Genomic DNA, 19452 nt, shown 5'->3' on the forward strand with positions numbered 1-19452 from the left:
CTGTCGGTACTTGCACCAAGTACCTTCCCTGGGCAACCCACACGGTCTTAGCGCGCTAATCCCAAGAAAGCAAGGCGTCAACGATCGCGCTCTGCTGCAAGTCGCGCTTTTTGGGCTAGGGAAGCTCAACTTGGCGCTGTCACTCGCTAACTTACAGAACTGCATCAACATCCCACCACGAAATCTGAAAACGAAGCAGGCCCAGCAACGGCGCCACGACACACTTAACCCCAGCAATCTGGGCTGCGCGTCGCCAATGTAGACTGACGCAACCATGTCAGGCTCCAGACCATCCTCGTATGTGGGAAAGAGAAGCAGCGGCGTAGCGGGATTGGGTGATCGGGGCTCGGGGGGTTCTGCGCCGTCACGACCACGCATGGCGGAGAATACCACCAGAACTTCAGATCCAAAGATCAGCAGCCGCTATGCCGAAACACATAAACGGTCTACCTCGGTCCATCCGAATCCTCGATCGACAACCAGTTCTTTTGAAGAGCGCCGCACCGAGAAGGTCCAAGTAACCACGCGGGAAACCATCATGTCCCGCACGAGGAGTCCCCAGCACCGCACTGCAACTACCGATAGGAGTAGGACCACCGATGGGTCTAAACAGCGAGCGCCGGAACCGAGGAGGGAGGCTCGGCAAGAGACACCGGTGCCAGGTACACACATCCCACCGAGGGAAGAAGACCCCCATGCTAAAGCTTGTCAATTTAGATAAACTCCCAATGATAGCATGGGAACCGGAGGCGACACTCTTACCACACACGACAGCGCCCCTAGCATGCCGCATCTCGATACCCCCTCTCGCCTCAGCCGCGCCCCAGACCTTACAGCCAAAACCCCTGCATGAGCTCTCCCTCGAGGCCCAGGAGGCTGTGATTATCGAAGACCTATTGTTTGTGTTTATGGGCTTCGAAGGGCAGTACATTCGTTTTGCCAAAGGATACAACCCTTTCGAGGAGCGCGACCGCCTGTCAGGGCCCCTATGGCGCATCCTCCCGGGATTGGACCCGAGCTTACAGGACCTCACCCAGTCCATGCTACGTATGGCCAGCCACTATACCGCGCTCGAAACCTTCGTCGATGTTCAGAGCCGAGAGGAATTCGGTTCTGTCAACCACGCCTTGTGTGCCTCGATACGGAAGCTCCTGCAAGAATACCTGGTCATGGTTGCCCAGCTTGAGACACAATTTCTCAGTGACGACTCCTTCACGCTACATGTGCTCAACGTCCATGTATTACCCACCATCCACATGATGGCCCAACTTTACGCCCTAGCCCACGAATTCCTCAAACGAAACGCACTGTTGGACGACGAGACAGACGAATCGAGCGACAGCAACGACGACTTCGACCACATCATCGAGCAATTGAGGGACGGCGGCGAATTGGTACCCGGGAACATGACAGGGAAGAAAATATGCAAAGGTGGAGTGGTGCTCGGATTGATCACCAAGAGGCTGGAGTTCATGTCGGGAGACCCTGCCGCCCGCGCCCTCCTGACATCCCTTCTACGAGACGCAAGCCGCCCCTACATGCAGATGCTAAACGAGTGGCTACACCACGGGGGCATCAACGACCCCCACTCCGAGTTTCTGATCAAAGAGCAGCGAAGTATTCGACGGGAGAGGTTAGAGCAGGACTACACCGACGAGTATTGGGAGCGGCGATATACCATCCGGGACCACGACATTCCACCCCAACTTGAAGGGGTCAAGGACAAGGTGTTACTCGCCGGCAAGTATCTGAACGTTGTCAGGGAATGCGGTGGAGTCGATGTTAGCCTGCAGGTTAAGGACGTGCCCATCTCGTTCGACGATAATCGCTTCCTCGACAATGTCAACAACGCCTACGCCCACGCCAACGAGTCCTTGATGCGGTTGCTCTTGACGGCCCACGGCCTTCCAGCGAGACTGCAATCGTTGAAGCATTACTTCTTCTTGGATCCCTCGGACTATTTCTCCTATTTCCTGGAACTAGGTACTTCCGAGCTGCGGAAACCCGTGAAGTCGGTCAACACGAGCAAATTACAGTCACTCTTGGATTTGGTACTCCGTCAACCCGGAAGCATCGTATCGCTAGACCCTTTTAAGGAGGACGTCAAAGTCGAGATGAACGAAATTACCTTGACCAAATCACTCCAGCGTGTGGTCAATATTACGGGTATCGAACAGGGCGAATCTCTTCAGCCCTTGTCGAGCAACCAACCCCTCGAGGGTGACAAAAACGCCAATGGATTCACCTCCTTACAGCTTGACTATGCCGTACCATTCCCCGTCTCGCTCGTCATCAGCCGCAAGACTGTATGGCGGTACCAAGCGCTCTTCCGGTACTTGTTATCGCTTCGCTACCTCGAGTCACAACTATCGACAACCTGGCAGACGCACACGAGCGGGTTCGTATGGTCACACAAGTCATCAGCTCGCAAGCTCGAGATCTGGAAGCGCCGGGTCTGGACGCTGCGCGCGCGAATGCTGGTTTTTGTCCAGCAACTGCTTTACTTTTGCACTGCCGAGGTGATCGAGCCAAACTGGCAGAGCCTAATGGCGCGGCTGCGCCGGAAAGATGGCGGCGGCCAGGATGCTACACTCAACGGTTCAACCACAGGCGTCGCCCGCACCGTCGACCAGCTGATGCAGGACCACGTGGATTTCCTCGACACTTGCCTCAAAGAGTGCATGCTCACGAACAGCAAGCTGTTGAGGGTATGGCCCCCTTTTCCACTGCCCTCTGTTTTCCCATCCTCTAACAATATCCCAGATCCACTCCAAGCTCATGCAAACATGTACCGTCTTCGCAACCTACACCAACTGGCTCTCGCGCGAGCTCGAAAAGGCCGACCCCGACCTCTCCGGCACCACCAAACCACCCAACATGACCGACGACCAATGGCGCCACTTCCAGTCCATCCGCACCCAAAAAACAACACAACAGCAGCAACAACAACAACAACAACAACAACAACAACAACAAACCCAAACCTCACAAGGTGGAGGAGGCCAAGACCCCAACTCCTCCATCCTCCAACCCACCGACAACACCACCACCACAAACAACCCCACCAGCGAAGAAGCACGCATCGCCGAGCTCTTTGACGTGATGCGCAAGTGGGAGACCAACTTCAGCCGCCACCTGCAGATCCTGCTCGACGCCCTCAACCACTACGCCGCCACCGAGACCGTGGTCCTGCTGAGCCTGTGCGCGCGGCTGAGCACGGCCAACCAGGGGACCGAGTATGCGGGCATGAGGGGGGAGGAGGATGGTGGTGGTGGTGCTGGTGGCGGGGGTGGTGGGGTTTGATTGTGGGGGGCTGGGGTGGTGCTGGGTTAGTGAATGTTTGTGTGTGGGATGATGTGTGCTGGCAGGATCGTGTCTTTTACAGAACGTTGGTTTTTTGGGCCCGGGTGGGTTTGTTCTTCTGGTGGTGGCTGGTGTTGGTTTTGGTATGCTCGAGTTGGCGTTGACATGTGAGGGAGCAGCATACTTATTATGTACGTGGGTGTGTGTGTCTGAGCTTAGGTCTGTGACACAAGCAAATGTGTCTCTTCTTGTAAGGCAGAGTTCCGTATACCCATCAGTGAAATAGACACTTCGGTGAATCAACCCATCGCTAGAACATGTTGTTCCAATCTCATGAAAACGTCAGCTTGAGGCACGATTATCCATCTTGATCGTTCCCTCGCCCTATCCATGGAACCTCCAGAATCCAATGGTACCGTCACAACAATAGCAACTTAGTTCTGAGCAACCCCTGGGTATCATTGACGTTACCATACGGACCGGACCCTAAGTATATCTAGCCCATCCATCCATCACACATTCACTCTCATAGCCAGCCACAACCATCCCATCATAACTCCCCTTGTCCCAGCGCGCCGTCTCCCGTCTCCCAGTCAATCTAAGCGCGCAACCGCCCCAGCCACCCGTCAACCAATCCCCCACCCCCATCCATAACAGCAGTCGAATAAACAACCCACCACACACAACCCCCTCATACCTACCGCTTCGACGGGCGATAGCAACAACGGCGATCCCGCCACTAGCCATCATGGGCCAAAATGCCTAGCTCCAACGGCCCCCTTATCACACCATAACTTATAACTCTCCCTCCCCCTTTACCTCCCAACCACGCCTCGCCGATAACAAACTTGAGGGGGGAAATAGAAACAAAAAGCAGAAGACTAAGAAAGAGGAAAGCAAAAAAGGGAGAAAGAAATGAGGATGGAAAGCGAAGAGGACAGACTAGCTGGCCCCAAGCAAGCCATCCTCCACTCCGCTTCGCATCGCCCGCCCATGCAGTCCTTCGGCTCACTTTGGGGGTATGGAACGCAACCACAAACATTGGGTGATTGATTGATCCGATCCGATCCGATCCGATTCGTATTGACTCAGTTGATTGATTTGACTGGGTTGGATTTGATTTGTTTCCCTGGGCGGCGTCCAGGCCTCGCAAGTCGTGAGGTCATGACTGCATCACAAGCAAGCGTCGTTTCACCGGCCGTTGCACCGGACCACGCCGTAAGCTCTCGTCAGAACGAACGATCCTATCTCCGTTTTCATCTCCATAACCATGCAGACGGGAGTGGTAGAGAGAGGAAAACGAGACCACGAAGGCTGAGAAAGGTGAAAACGAGAAACGAAAGAAGAAGAAAAAACGGAAACGAAAACAGAAATCAACGGCAACCGACCAAATGCAGAGAGCAACTACCGGGGTATTTTGCGCCAGGGGTATATCCAGCCGTAGGGGTATTTCTCTTTTCCTCGCAACTCGACGTAAAAAACGATTCCGTGTCTAAAACCTTGCAAAGCCCGAATAACCATGGGAATCTAACGAAATGGCCCTGCGAGAGGACCGGGGTATCCTGAATTGGTTGAATGAGATGTAGAGGGGCGTCCGCTGTCGGCAGACTGTCGGGGGTGGTGACGGGGTGTGGCATCGCCGGGCTGTGGAACCGTGAGCTTGTCAACGCCGTTGACGAAAGCTGAGCCTGGGCCCCAGATGTTGCCGTCGTCATCGGGCAGGTTGACGCCGCTGTCGTTCCAGGGGTTGCGGTCGGCGTTGAAACTGCGGGTCGACTCGATCGAAATGAGCGACGACTTGGACACGTTGCTGGAACCCTTAAAAAAGTTGGCAGCCGACTGGGAGCTGTTCTTTCTGCGATCTAGGAACGAAGAAATGGAGGTCATGCTGCCCGGCTTGCGGAGGCATGCGAGGATGCTCCGCTCGCGAGCAACCTCTTCGCCAAACGTGGGTCTGGTCGGGGAGTCGGTGGCCACTGGCGCCGGTGCGTGCTGGAGCAGCTTCGAGTTGAAGAAGGGCAGCGATTCCTCAAAAGTGTCCGACTTGGGGCGCGGGATAGCACCTTTGATGATGACGGGCTCCACGCCCGCCGTGGCAAACTGGGTTTGGAGGAATTCCATGGCATCGCGGAGGCCACCCGCGTTGTTGCGCGTGAAGGTCCAGAGCAGAGTAACCGTGGGCGAACCATCCTCGGTAAGTTCCTCCGAGTTTTCGTGCACAGTAAGTTCAACTTCGTACTGGCTCTTGAGCTTCGGGCCAATGGTCTGGACGAACTCGGGCGACTCGAGGTACTTGATCAACTCCGAAGCCCGCTCAAGGACCACCTCGTGTTTGTCGGGAACCATGCCCTAGGAAATCAAGGTTAGGTGTTGGCGTAAGAAACGGGGCGGGGTGGATATTTACCAGGAACTCGTCAATGCACTTGGGCACAAGCCACTGAGGACCAGTGACGGTCACCTCGTCGCTCGCCTGCTCAGTGCTGGGGAAGACGATCTTGCAGTTCCAATTCCTCTCCAATTCCTCAACCTCGTTCAGCCGAGTGAGCAATTGGCGGTGGTAGAGGCGGTCGACACTGACAACCTGCGAGGTAAACTCAGAGTCCTTCGCCAGCATGTTAGCGGTGGAAAATGTAGGCGGCAGCCAAGGGGGTCGGGGGGCTTACTACGCGGTCCACCATTTCCAGAATCTCGCTCTTCACGAGCTCTAGATTCTGGGCGTTACGCGCCGGGGTACGGCAAATGACATTGTCAACCCGGCTATCATCGTCCTCACGGCCCATGCCACCTTTTACAAACGTGTAAGCATCCACATGTACACATGTACCATCAGGGTCTGACTTACCACGATCCATGGCATTGGAAAACTTGACAAAGACAGAGTGCTTCTTCATGATGCGCTGGATGTGCTGCCCGCCAATGCCGATGATGCGCTTGTGGTATTGATCAGGCACGTGGAACGAGATGGACGCGGGCATTTCCTGCTCTACCAGACCCAAGCCCTGCTTCAACGAATCATAGGTTTGGGCGATGACTTCGATGTTGAAGTTGTACTCGCCAAAGTTGTCAAACATGATTTGCACGTTGCTGCTCCCCATGATTTTGTTGATCTTGCCGTTCTTCTTGCCGCTTACGAACTCTTTGTGCTCGTTGGCGAGCTCAATGCGCACACGGATTTGGTACGGGGAGTGGACGGCGAACTTGATCTGCGAGATGACCATCAGGGCGGCCTTGACGGACTCGTCAGAGCCGGTGATGGTAAAGGACTGCCGGTCGAAAGAGACATCGGCGTCCGAGTTGGCGCAGATATCACCGAGCATTGCTTGAATATCCTTGTTTCCGGGCTGGCGAGGGTCCGGTTGCAGGAAGATCCACGACGCAGTGTAAAACTGTCCGACCTTGACTCGGAGTCAACACACGAATCCCCATGCACAGACGGATAGAGAAGTCTTACCAAAGCCATGAGCTCGCGGAGGGACCGCTCAATATGCAGGTTTTCGACGGCCTGTACGCGCACCAAGCCCTTCCTGGATCCCAGCGAAGGGAACATGATGAAAGCACCGTTTGCCTCGGTAATCTTCCGCACTTTGTCCATGCGGCTGAGCAGGATGCTATCGATCTTGGCGGGCGGAATGGTCACATCCTTGACAAAGAGCCTGGTACGAGTAAGGAGTTCATGAATCCGGAACTTGGCCTGTTCGATAGCCTGGGGCGTCTCGCCCGTGATCAGGACCTTGGAAGGGTCTCTGCGCTGAGCGTTAGGCGGGCAGTAGCGGTAACATCCGGAGAAGGGCGGGGGAAAGTAGATGGCTGTGTTCGTGGCAGATTCAATGAGCTTGATGTTCTTGCGGTTCCGGCCACACAAGAGCTGGTGCATCGACGGCTCGAAGAGGGTGGCATCGACAATTCTCCCAAGCTGTACCAGTCAGTTAACAAAAGACTCCCCCCAGATTTTGCAGGAGCTGGGCGGCATACGAGTTGGTCAATGTGGATGAGCACACGGGTCTTGGCATGCTCGGACGACAGGTAGTCACCGTAGATGGCTACCCGCCAGCGCTGGTCCCTCAACAGGTCTACATCGCCGTTCAGGCCACCGGTCAGGGGGGTGAGCTTGGGGCCGAGCAGAAAGATGTCGACCCCGCAAAACGCCGACGTCTCGTCCAGGAAGTCTGTCACCGACTTCTTGAGAACACCCTCCGAGAGATTGGCGACGAGATGCCCGTCCGCAACGACAGTCGTACAACGCTGTTTTTCAAAGAAAACTGTTTTAGCAAGCGAGCAAAGGCAGGCCGGCAGCACATAGGGTAACCCACCAATGAGAGCGGCGTGTGGTTCAGGAGGCTTTCCCTCGTCTGCTGGACTAGGTCGGGGGCGCCAGACAGACACACAGTAGTGACCTGGCCGTTGACATTCTTGGGGGTGGTGGAGAGAACGTGGGCTTCGATGGGCATTGGGTTCGAGGTAATCTCCATACAGTCTTGGCGCAGCTGGGCCAGGTTCATAGCATGGACGGGCAGCTCGTGAACAGGAACATCATCGGGGGCCTCCTCGGGGTGCGTCCATCGGAGCACGGCGTCGGTAGTAGCGTGAAGGATGTCCTCGGTATTGGGACCGGCCAAGTCGGAGGCGAACGGGACGTTGAACGAGTAGTGGATGGGGCCATCGGGAACGGGCGGGGCGGCTATCGGAGGCGGGCCTTGAGTCGCGATGTCTCGACGGGTGTTGATGGCTGCTTGCATGCCCATGTTCCGCGACATGCTAAAGTTGGCCGGACTCATCCGCTCAGGCCAGTGACGCATGCTCGACAATTTGTTCATTTTTTTTTTCTTTGTATCTCAGAACCCTCGCTACCCGGGTCAATGGTTGTTGGTGGGAGGATGGATTTGCCCGGTTGGCCGAGTCGAGAGGAGCAGTGTAGTGGTGTTCGACTCGAGCGGCGGAGCAGTTTGGGGTGACGGGGGGTTGTGGGGGGGAAGGTGCAAGGACGGCAGCGGCGGAGGCGGCAGAGGGACGAGGTAATTGGGGCTAAATGAGGGACTGAAGGAGAGAGACGTCAGGCCAGGTCGAAAAATGGGGCATCGAGTAGAAACGACACGAGGAATGGAAATTGGGTATCTCAGAGGGGGGGAAAGTGTCGAGTAGGGAAAAGAAAATAAAAGACGACAAGAAGCTGTCGTGTGGTCTGTCTGGTCCTTCCCGCGATCTACACAACAGGTTGGGGGAGGGGGGAAAGAGGTGGAGGAGGAAAGATGGTGGACTTTGATGAGGGATTGGTGGATGGAAGCTTATGGACTGAGGCAGCGCGCAGTGGGTGGAGGGAGATCCACACCCGCTGGCACTGAAAGCCGCTCGAATGTGGGAGAGGCCGCTGGTCCGTGCAGCGGCCAGGGCCTGGCGATACTTTTAGCGCAGCTTTGGCGAAAGGACCACCACCACTCACCCACTCACTGGGCGACCCCACTGCACGCATTTCAACTTTCAAGATTTCGGATCAACCAGGAAACGATGTCACCAGGTTTGGGTCAACTCCCGGCGCCGGACATACACAATACACAGTATGTCCAGTATATAAAGCGCAGTGTTCAAGGATAAGACATTGGCAGTGACGGCGTTGACTGTTTTGAGGCAGAAATACGAATACATCTTGAGTCTCGGCCTAGTCTCACTTCACATCCATGTATGTACCTCCTACCATTCCATACAAAAGCTGCAGCAGACGGGACCAAGGTGATTTCTGGATCGAAGCTCAGGACCTCCGACTGGTCCAGTCTCCGCCAACCCCCTTTCCCACAGGGACGGAGTGCATCCCCGAATGCAGGAATGCTGTTCCGTTCCCTCGCATTCTATCTCGCCTCTGGGCACGCGTTGGACAGTGGAACTGCCCGTCCCTGCTGCTGCATGTATGGATGTAGGTACATACACAACGAAACATTAGAGCTCGGGCCTTTCCCGGAGTGGCTGGTATGTAACTGCATCTATGTACCCAGGTCGGATCGGGACGCCCATAGCGATCTTGAATTGCTCGAGTCTTGATTCGGAGTCGAGGCCTGTCCAGCTGTTTTCAACGTTCAGCCACAAAGAGAGCAACACTTTCGACAGCGATCCCGCTGCTACCGTACCCCCTGGCTCATGAAGCTTGGACGCATCGCAACAACCGGGTCTGGGACATGAGCTGGTGGTGGAGCCCACCCTTGCCCTGCTGTGACGTTGTGATCCCCCTGCTGCGGCACAGGCTCAAACGGTCTCTGTTCCCAGTCGTGCCAGTGTGTGCCAGTCTCGCCTTGTCTTGGACTCGCTGACTCGGTTCGACAAGTGAAATCCGCACTCGATCCCCCTCATCCCTCATCCCTACAACAACAACAACAACAACAACATCCTCGTGCAGTATCCGCCCCGCCGCCACGAAAAACAAATACAAAATCTGTACCTAAATGGCCAGCCAGTGGTCAGCAGGTAGCGACCACGCGAAGCGGCCAGACCGCCGTCGCGGCCACGGCACCTTCCGGACCATCCCGCGGTCAACAAAGGTGGTCGGTCTGGTCCCGCAGCCCACAGCCCTGAGCCCACATAACCCCGTTAACTAACTTCGCCTGCCGCTCAGAAGCGGTGGGAGGTCCTTCCGGACCCACCGGCGGCGGCCGGACAGTGCGGTTGGGTCAGTGTCCATCTGGCGCGGGAGAGCTGGAAGTGGAACGTGACCACTCAGCATTTCCATTTGTTGCTTGTTGCTGACGGGAGCACACGGAGTTGAGCTCACAGGGCCAGGGCTCACGAGGTACATACCTGAGAGTGTTTTCACACCCATTCCAAGCAACGGCCGTGTCACAGGAATGACCGTCCTCCGGATTTATGTACTCACACCTGTACACATACGTACATAAACCACCACACCTCGATGATTCCGATCTTCCTCTTCTAAAGCAAGATTCGAAGATTCGCGCCGCGCCTGCATCCCCCCCCCGCCGGCGGGTAACCATCACACATCAACGGGCACTGTGCCGCTTATGTAAACGCTCCCGAAGTGGGCCAAGAAGGCCTACGAGCACCTGGAAGCAATCAGGGCCGAGCATTCGGCGAAACAAACCCGCCTTCACTCCCGAGCGTCTGTCTCATTTACGGGTTGTGGCAGTGTCGAGGCCGGCTTCCTTGGCTGGCTTGCGCGTCTCCCGAGAAGGAGAGCCCCCCTTTTTGTCCAAGATGGAAACTGGCCAAAAACCAAGCTAGGTTGCTTATGCTTATTTCCAAGGAGGCATGCAGCGGAATGAGTGAATGAGTCGGGAAAAAAAAAACACGAGATGTGCCCCATCCAATGTCGAATAAGATACACGCTCAAATAAAGCACCATACCGGACCGGACCGGCCGGATCCGATTCTAGTGTAAACAATCCCAAGCATCTTCGTACGCGGGTCCGTCCCCTGCTCACCGGCCACGCTCAAAGAAGCAATTGACCTCCTGACGAGCGAAACACGGAGACGCGGTCCCCACGAACCTGCGGAGAGCTGAGACTTACTGTGATAATATCGCCTTGTGGCGTCAAATCAGACCGGGACAAATAGGCCATGCCGACATCGAGGTCGTACAGACCGGCTCACTCATTGTCTCATGTACACAGCTTGAGGAAACATGGACAGACTCTGTGGTTCTCAATAAACCGTGCTGAATCATGGAGGCTAACTAAGGTCTAGCAAAGACAAGCCGAAGTAGATCTGGCAAGGACGCAGCACCGCCCGTCCTATCCACCAACCGTAAAACCGCTAAAGCAATGCAATGCCTGCAATTCAGACCCGAACCATCCATGCCTCTGACCCTCGACGTCCCATTTAATCACACATTGGTAGAACATAACATAACCCCAACACCACACCCAATGATCCATTTCCGACCAATCCCATCCCTTGGCACTCTCCTCGCTGTCCGATCATCTCCATACAACCAACATGCTACTTGCTCTTCCCCCACCACTCGCTCAAAAAACAATCAGCGATACCCCTCCCTCACCCCCGACGGCCCCCTCTCCAAAAACATCACCTCCTCATCCTGCCCCGGACGGCCATAGTACCTCTCCACAGGCTGCTGCTGCTGTTGCTGCTGCTGCTGCGTCACAGGGGGGTATTCCATCCTCACCATCTCACCCGGCGCAACACTATACGCACGAGCGGGCGGGGCCGGCGGGGGCATAGTCTCGATCCCCGCACCCTGCGGGTGGTACTGATATCCCACGGGGGCCACGCCGCCGGCCGGATCCAGCGGGGGGGGACCGGGATGGGCATACTCCACGCGCCTGCCGCTGGGCGTTGCCGCCGCGTATTCCCTGGGCACTTCATACCGGATGGCCGAGTCCGCAGCGGGGCGCACGCTGGCCGAGCGGGGTGGGACCGGCGGGTACTCGCGCGCGGGTGTGGGCACCTCGTAGCTGACGGGGATTTCGTAACGCGGGGGGAGGGGGTGGCCCTCTCCCATCACCGGGCGGGCGGTAGCGGCGCGGTAGTACTCCCTTGGAGGGCCCAGCGGGCGGTCGTCGATGGGGGCCGGGATTCGGTGTTCGTAGGTGTCATAACGGGCCGACTCCATCGGAGGTCGGACACTGGCGGAGCGGGCGATGTACTCCACCGGGGGCTCTGGGCGGGAGGGTAGGTATTCGGCCGGGGGAGGGGCCATGGGGTTGCTTGGCCCGGCGGGTTCCCGGTAGGAGTACTCCGGTTGTGTGAACACGCGTCTGGGGGCCGAATACGCCGGTGAAGTTGGGTGGTAGAGCACTGCGTCGTCGTCGAGCGGCTCCGGCCGGTGCGAAATGCCACGCGGAGCCAGGACTCGCTCATAGGGACCCCTGGGCTCTGCCGCCACCTCCTCCCTAGCGATGGTGGCTGGGCGAACCGGCTCCAGGTACTCGCGACCAAAGGCATCGACGATTATGCGGCGCGCCGCTGTCCTGGGAGGAGGCATTGCCACAGATGGCCGCTCATATCCGGACGGAGACTGCGAGCGCTCGGGATATGCTGCGGGACGCACGCTCATCCTCGATGCAGTGCGAATATCGCGGTAAGTAGCACCGTCCTCATAAGAACCTTCCACAACGCGTGACGCAGGCCGCATAGTACGTACTTCCCTAGAGACATACTGGACTGGCTCCGGCCCAGCTGGGTAACCGCTAGGAGGCGGCGCTCTGTAGTCATCGTAGTACACCCTCTCATATCTCGGGGAGGCAACGAGAATGGGCTCTTCGCCGTGATGAGCGCGATACTCATCGGCTCTCTCATAACCCACAACCCGTTCCTGCCTGACGACCCTGGGCTGGTAGCGCCCTTGGTAACCGGTCTCGACTGGCATTGGCTGTTCATACCTGGGCTCATCATCCTGAATCTCTACCGGCTGTTGTTGTTGTTGCGAATACCTCTGCCGCTTATTGGGGCGGGCAAATTGAGGGGTCAGCGGCGAAGGAGACCGCGGCTCTGGCTTGATGTACGGAGAATCAGCCGCAGTGTCAGCGGCGAGTCGGTCAGCTTTTCTCTTCTTCTTCTTGATTTTCTTCTTCTCGGCGGCTTTGCTACTGTGGGGTGAGCTCTCTGGGCTCGAACCATTGGAAGGTTGCTTTCTCAACGCCGCAACCTGCGCGGGAGGAGCTTGGGACGCGCTGCCAGACTCTGCGGGGGCCAGTTGCGGCTCCCTCGCTATGGCTGGCGGTAAAACATGGGTGGGCTGAGGGGCGACAGGGGAGAGGTCATGCCCACGAACAAGGGGAGGATCGCGAGCCAGAGCCTGATTCAGCAATCTCTCGTTTACCCGCGCAAGGTCATGCGAGCCGCTCAACTGCGTGCTCCCCGTCTGGGTCGATTCTTCCGAGCGCCCTCCCGAGCCCTGCTGCACCGCAGCGAAAGCTGCGGGCGCTTGAGGCACATGTACCCTTGTAGAACTACTGGCGTCAATCGACAGACCAGGCACCGTTACGCCGGACGTCGGAGCCGATTGAGCCTGCATTGCGGGGTTCGGCTGTTGTCGTGGCAAGAGAGCGGGTTGGGGTTGCAGGACGACGGGACTAAGATCGAGTTCAGGCTCGTACGGTGATCCCTCTCGCATCTCTTCGTCCTCAGACTCGTTGGGAAGTCGTGACACCATGTTCGATTCGGGGGTGTCGTGCCGGCTCGAATAGAAAGTGTCATCGTCGGCCGAATCATTCGACGCTGAGACATTAGCAGCTGTGTCGTCAGTAGGCTGGGCAAGCGGAGTCGCAAGGACCAGCGACATGGCTTTGGCCAAAATATCGGCGACGTCAAGCTCGGCCAGCTGCTTCGATGCCCGTTTCGGGCCACGGTGCTGGTCAAGTTGTTCCTTGAGGCTGCGCTCCACACGTTGTCGTTGCAGCTGAATCTCGGCCTTGACCAAGTCGTCAGACTTTTCCAAGAGCACAGGATGGATCTCGGTCTTTCCGGGCCCGGGGGCTTTCGCGCTGCCAGGTGCGCCTGACAGCGTCCCCAGACCAGGAACACCCGAAGCCATGTTTACCTGCGCCCGTTGCCTGTTTGCTTGCCGAGACTGCGACTTGTCAATTACTGCGCTCTTTGCCTTGAATGGCTTTGAAGGTGCCGGCGCTGCTGAAGCAGGTGCAAATTGTGACTTTTGGTTTTGAGCGGTTTTCCCTGGGGGATGGGATGGCTTGATGCGAGGGTGCAATCCGCCAACGACCTCATCGCGAAATCGCAGCAGTTTACCGTACTCGCGAATTTCTGCAAGTTCATCCGGAGTGAGCGACGCCATCAAGGAGGTATTCCCCGATGCACCCAGCCCCGGCCCTCCTCTTCCCGGCATCGTTCCGACCAAAGATGCCCCGGCCATGACGATGTGTGCTCCTGGCGTGCAGCCAGAGCGCGTTTCGAATGCACGACTCAGCGCGTCAGCAACCTATCAAATACAGTCGTGGTCGATAATCTTGGCAGACAAAGCAGCAGATACAGAAACTGAAGCTGGTGTGGTGAGGTTGATAACGGGACGTTGTCTGCTTCTCGCAAAAGACGACAGAGGGAGCCCGGAAGCTCTTGTCGCTGAAGTTGGAAAAAAGACAAGGCTTGGGCAGTGGAAGATTTGGTTGCAGATCGCGCCGTCTTGTGCCAAGCTTCCTTCGGTGCACGAGCCAAGTACACAGGTACCGAGCCCAGCAGCCTCACAGCTTTGCCTCTGCTGGTGGGTCGTTGCCCCCACACTGGCACTGGTTGATCGGCCTGAGTCAACCTCTCCCACCTGCCGTGGAAGGGCTAGCATGAAAGTTCCAATGTGGAGAGTTAACAACAGTGGATGGCAGATAAAAGGTGCTAGTTAAACTCGGTATATAACAAGTTCCGGACCCAAATACGTTGTTGTATTGCCAACATCTTCTTTAGACACCATTGTTCAAAAGCAACGCTTAACACCATCAACCGCATCTTTCCCTTGTCTCATCCTTCGTCCCACTTGCGTCAATCAAAGGATTATCCCCAAGTTAATCAAACGGGTCTTCTCTTCTACTTTGTAGGCAACACCAAGATATTCTTTATACATTGCATACATCGTCTAGTGTATATCGTGACTCTCAGTGAAATGGAGTCCGCTACCAATGGGGCTGCGCCCAAACAAGTCTTCTTCTTGTGAGTGTGCCAGCAAATGTGAACTCTGAGTCCATAGTATCTGACTTAAACTAGCGACATTGACAACTGCCTCTACCCGAAGAGTGAGTTAGACAGCTTTACTCAAGTATCCCAGTGTTCTTGAAGGACCAAAGACTTAAACAACGCAGGCGCCAAGGTCCATGACCTGATGGCCGATCTCATTGACAGATATTTTGTCACTCATCTTTCACTGCCCTGGGATGACGCAGTCCGGCTCCATAAGGAGTACTACCAGAACTACGGCCTGGCCATTGAAGGGCTAGTGCGGCACCACCAGATCGACCCTCTCGATTACAACGCCAAGGTCGACGATGCCCTCCCACTCGACAATGTCATTAAGCCGCGGCCAGAGCTCAAGAAGCTGCTGGCCGACATTGACCGAAGCAAGGTCCGGCTCTGGCTCTTTACGAACGCCTATGTCAACCATGCCAAGCGGGTGATTCGCCTGCTTGAGATCGAGGAATTCTTCGAGGGCGTCACATACTGTGACTACAGCGAAGTGCCGTTGCTCTGCAAGCCAAAACCCGAAATGTATCAGAAGGCGATGCGCCAGGCGGGGGTTGAGAAATATGAGGATTGCTTCTTCGTCGGTGAGTTGTTGTTTTTAAGTCTTCGTAACTTTGCCGTGGGGCAGAGTACTTACACTGAAACTAGATGACTCGTACCAAAACTGCAAGAAAGCGCAGGAACTTGGGTGGACAGTTGCCCATCTTGTTGAGGAGGGCGTCAAACCACCCAGGACACCAGCCTGTCAATTCCAGATTCGCCATCTGGAGGAGCTACGGACAGTCTTCCCGCAATGCTTCAAGCAGACCGCGGCGGAAGCAAGCTGAGGGATGGCCGAAACGGGACGAAAACGCCTCAAAGCCTATAGACAACTCCGATTTCAGATAGACCCGGCGCCTTCGACATGGCGCCCACGATGCATGATCAATAGAAAGCAATTCCCAAACCCCATCCGATGTGTCCCACCCTTGATCACATCAACCAAAATAACGCCTCACTCCGTCCAAAAACTCTAGCATGGCATGCCCCTTTATCCATCCCAAGTCCACCCGCCCGCCCCAAGCCCAACCATAACCCCCATAACCCAACAAAACAAACTTTTTCCCTCACACCGCCCCCAAATCATCACGGCCGCTGCAAACTCCGCAGCAGCGCATCCAGCTGCGCAAACACCTCGTCCCGCTCACGGACGGCCTCCAGCCGCTGCGCCTCCAGCCCGGCAATCTCCTCCTCCAGCCCGCTGATGATGCGCAGCTGGTCGCGCTCGCTGTTCTGCAGGCCCGGCAGCTCCGACGCCAGGTACTCGATACGCTGCGCCTGTACGATCATGTCGCGCGCCACCTCGGCCTGGCCGTCTTTGAAGGTTTGTGGGTCGAGTGTTTCGACTGGGGGAGGGGGGTGGTGGTTAGTGTTTTGTGTTTGTGGCTGGTCGTGCTTGTGTTGGGGTGGAGGGGAAGAGCGCACCTTCTTTGGGTTGTTCGGCTTTTAGGTCGGGGATTTTGTCGTTGGGGTTGAATTGCTCGAGGTCGTGGTGCCGCTCGACGTAATAGAGGCCTGCGATGAACATGGTGCAGAGCTGTACGCGGCCGACAGGGTTAGTGGGGGAAATGTGCTGATGGGGAGGAACGCGCCTACCAGGTCCATCGACTCCTGCAGCTGGGTGAGGATATCCGACATGGTATGTAGCGGACTGGTGCAAATCAACTAGGTAGTAAGGTTGCTGGCACAAAGGAAAATGGGGCCGGTACGAGATGCGAAGATGTATGTGTCGACGCCGGGGGGAGTGCAATTGGAATGGAAGCTCAAGAAGATCAATGACTTGGCGGCCGGCAAACTGTGGGGTTCGGGCTGGAGAAGCTTTGACCGACAAGGCGGGAATGATAGGTAGTTAAACTTCCAATCCCGGCAGGCAATTTTCTTTGGAATGTACCGTACCTTAGCTTCACTCGCAAACGCCCACCTTTACTTTCCATAAACCGCCAGAGCTGGTCTCTATCCCGAAATGCGGCTCTCTCACCTCGCCCGCCGGCTCCCAACTCTCCGCCCTTCACTACCGCCCCTCCGCCATGTTTTCTCCTCGGCCGCCGCTGCCCACCCGAATCCCGAATCCGCCCCCGAATCGCAACAGCATCATCAACCACCACCACCACAAGAACAACACGCATCACCACCCCTAAATAATACCACAACAACCACCTCCACCACCCTCCCCCCCCTTCAAAACCCACCACCCCCCCTAACCTACCCCTCCGCCCCCTCCCCCCACCACGACTCCCTGCCCACCTTCCTCGCCTACGCCGCGCGCACCGGTCTCGACCCGCACTCCACCGTCTACGTCGGCACGCACTTCGAGTACACGGTGCTCGACACGCTCTCCCGCTACGGGCTCGCGCTGCGGCGCGTGGGCGGCGCCTACGACGGCGGCATCGACCTGCTCGGTGTATGGGCCCTACCCATCCCCGTGTCAAGCCCCGGCCCCGGCCCTATCTCGCTTCGTGTGCTGGGCCAGTGCAAGGCCGTGCAAAAGTCCGGGCCGCGGTTGGTGAGGGAGTTGGAGGGTGCGTTTGTGAATGCCCCGGCGGGGTGGCGGGGTAGTGGAGTGGTGGGGTTGTTGGTTACGCAGACGCATGCTACCAAGGGGACGAGGGAGGCGCTTGCGCGGAGTAGGTGGCCGATGGGGTTTGTGGCGTGTTCGAGGGAGGGGGTGGTCGAGCAGTTTTTGTGGAATCGGAGGGCGGAGGAGGAGGGGCTGGAGGGGCTTGGTGTTGGGACGAGGTACGGTGGCGGTGGTGGTGGGGAGAAGGAGTTGGTTTTGACGTGGAAGGGGCGGAATCTGCCTTATGTGAGGGCCGAGGAGGCATCTGGGTGAGGGGGTGTCTGGCTAGGATGGCAGAGTGAATGAGTAGCAAGACGGCTCATTGATGGATTTCGAGGGAGTGGGTAAGTCAGTCTGTTAAGAACCTGTGGTTGACAGCTGGCACCATCACCAAATTCGATTATCGGTGATGCCGCAACACTGCGGTGGTAGCAAACGGCTAGAGTGCGAAGTTGCACCGAGGCAGCCAGTCAGTCATTGGGACAGAAGTTCTGTATTGCCCAACATCACCGACCACCCCCAATGACCGAGTCGTCAGAGGGGGTGGTCAACGCCCCGGGGTGGAAACTGCTGGTATCTTTTTTGAGAGGTTGCCAGTTTGAGTCGCCCCAGGGTAGGTAAAAAGGAAAAGGGTTCGCCCCCTTCTACGGGTTAACCATACGAATCAAACCCTCAAGGGTTTCGTAGCCGACTGTCTCTATTAGAAGGGTTAGCCGTGATATTTTGCTGTCTATCTTGCGCCTCCTTGCAAGTTGTCCGACAATTTTATCCCTTTTTTTTTTTCTTTTTTTTATCGTGTTCTATTCAACACTAATCGACGTGTGTGATCAAATCCGCCCACGCATCACCGAGCGAGAGTTAGGCCAGATATAAGATTTTGAGCTCTGTACTACTAGCCTAAATATCATTCAAGATTAGTCTTAAACAGTTACAGTCGAGAACAACGAAAGAGGGTCAAGAAAAAGGCTGTGAAGCATAATTCTTTAAATGCAAATTCCCGAGACCGACAACGACAGGCTTAGCGGTTGATGTGTAACCATGATAAATCAAAAACGGCCAATCCAAGTCCGACCCTGTAACCAACCCGCAAAAGATATCCAAAATTAGACCAGATCCGCCATCCCTAGCCATGCAATATATGATTAACCCAAAAAATACCCCAGACCATCAGTCATCCCAAATCGCCTGCCTGGCCTTGGCAGCCGCTTCCTCCTTCAACCTCTCCTGCTCCTTCTCCTCCTCCCTCCGCTTCTTCTCCTTCTCACGAACCGCCCGGTCATACGCCCGTTGCTCCTCGGTCGGCTTAGGCGCCCTCATGCCCAGCGCGCTGGCAATCATGCGGCGGGCCACCGCGTCCGTCTTCTCGGGCCGTTTAGAGGGCCCACCCGAGGAGGCCGACAGTGGTGACGACCCCGGGTAGTCGCCCGCGCCTTCAAAGGGCGGGATGCTAAACCCGGGCCCCGGGAGGGCGGACGGCGAGAAGGGCCGCTTGTTGGCGCTGCCGAGGGGGGACATGGGTGTTGGTGGTGGCGCGGATGTGCCCGCAGGACCAAGGGCTGCCACGGGTGTAGCCTCTGCTGTGTCGGGGCCCGCCTCGTCGTCCTCGTCGGCTTCGTCTTCCCAGCTGTCGGCGACAGGACTGCTTTTGCTTTGGGGTTTGGCCCGTGGCTGGGTGGCTGTTGTCTCGAGCTGGGTGGTTTTGAGAGACAGCTTGGCGAGGTTTGAGGTGACCTCGTCTTTGGATTTGGTAGACATGACGAAAAGATATTGTGTACTTTAGTCTACAGAGGACCGAGGCCAGTTGAGAACCGGGTGGTGCGGAAAGTGAAAGAAAGGAGGAGAGGGCGAGTCGTCTTCTTATGGTTGGGACGAGGCTCGGTCCAACCTAACAGTGCCGCTGCCAAGCGTCAAGA

The 19452-nt window shown here is 56.6% G+C and overlaps 7 protein-coding genes across 7 annotated transcripts; 3 read left to right on the top strand and 4 right to left on the bottom strand.

The window, feature by feature from the left end:
* Positions 1–62: 62 nt before the first annotated feature.
* On the top strand, positions 63–3303 carry F5144DRAFT_612285 (Spc98 family-domain-containing protein; the record flags this gene model as incomplete). Its single annotated transcript, XM_066791714.1, has 3 exons — positions 63–662; positions 718–2708; positions 2764–3303. Exons 1-3 carry the CDS (start codon positions 275–277, stop codon positions 3301–3303), a joined length of 2919 nt encoding a protein of 972 aa, XP_066642814.1. The 5' UTR covers positions 63–274.
* Positions 3304–4587: 1284 nt separating this feature from the next.
* Positions 4588–8310, bottom strand: F5144DRAFT_228374 (uncharacterized protein). Its single transcript, XM_066783193.1, has 7 exons — positions 7614–8310; positions 7276–7545; positions 6755–7216; positions 6146–6698; positions 5967–6088; positions 5708–5905; positions 4588–5652 (listed from the first exon to the last, which is right to left on the bottom strand). Exons 1-7 carry the CDS (start codon positions 8115–8117, stop codon positions 4831–4833), a joined length of 2931 nt encoding a protein of 976 aa, XP_066642815.1. The 5' UTR covers positions 8118–8310; the 3' UTR covers positions 4588–4830.
* Positions 8311–11278: 2968 nt separating this feature from the next.
* Positions 11279–14131, bottom strand: F5144DRAFT_592639 (uncharacterized protein; the record flags this gene model as incomplete). The annotated part of the gene is made up of 2 exons (XM_066790382.1): positions 11279–11619; positions 11734–14131. 2 exons carry the CDS (start codon positions 14129–14131, stop codon positions 11279–11281), a joined length of 2739 nt encoding a protein of 912 aa, XP_066642816.1.
* Positions 14132–14503: 372 nt separating this feature from the next.
* On the top strand, positions 14504–16114 carry F5144DRAFT_228570 (Haloacid dehalogenase-like hydrolase-domain-containing protein). Its single transcript, XM_066783194.1, has 6 exons — positions 14504–14617; positions 14674–14916; positions 14971–14999; positions 15066–15527; positions 15592–15994; positions 16105–16114. The coding sequence occupies exons 2-5, from the start codon at positions 14870–14872 to the stop codon at positions 15768–15770; spliced, it is 717 nt and encodes a 238-aa protein (XP_066642817.1). The 5' UTR covers positions 14504–14617; positions 14674–14869; the 3' UTR covers positions 15771–15994; positions 16105–16114.
* F5144DRAFT_602473 (mediator complex, subunit Med21) lies at positions 16069–16620 on the bottom strand (the record flags this gene model as incomplete). Its single annotated transcript, XM_066791206.1, has 3 exons — positions 16069–16328; positions 16408–16519; positions 16579–16620. 3 exons carry the CDS (start codon positions 16618–16620, stop codon positions 16069–16071), a joined length of 414 nt encoding a protein of 137 aa, XP_066642818.1.
* A 242-nt stretch (positions 16621–16862) lies between these two features.
* Positions 16863–18259, top strand: F5144DRAFT_228589 (uncharacterized protein). Its single transcript, XM_066783195.1, has one exon. The coding sequence runs from the start codon at positions 16946–16948 to the stop codon at positions 17810–17812; it is 867 nt and encodes a 288-aa protein (XP_066642819.1). The 5' UTR covers positions 16863–16945; the 3' UTR covers positions 17813–18259.
* F5144DRAFT_228590 (uncharacterized protein) lies at positions 18260–19421 on the bottom strand. The gene has a single exon (XM_066783196.1). It carries the CDS (start codon positions 19292–19294, stop codon positions 18707–18709), a length of 588 nt encoding a protein of 195 aa, XP_066642820.1. The 5' UTR covers positions 19295–19421; the 3' UTR covers positions 18260–18706.
* Positions 19422–19452: the final 31 nt, after the last annotated feature.

Source organism: Chaetomium tenue, assembly GCF_020726465.1.
Source record: "Chaetomium tenue strain MPI-SDFR-AT-0079 chromosome Unknown F5144scaffold_4, whole genome shotgun sequence".
NCBI classification, from domain to species: Eukaryota; Fungi; Ascomycota; class Sordariomycetes; order Sordariales; family Chaetomiaceae; genus Chaetomium; species Chaetomium tenue.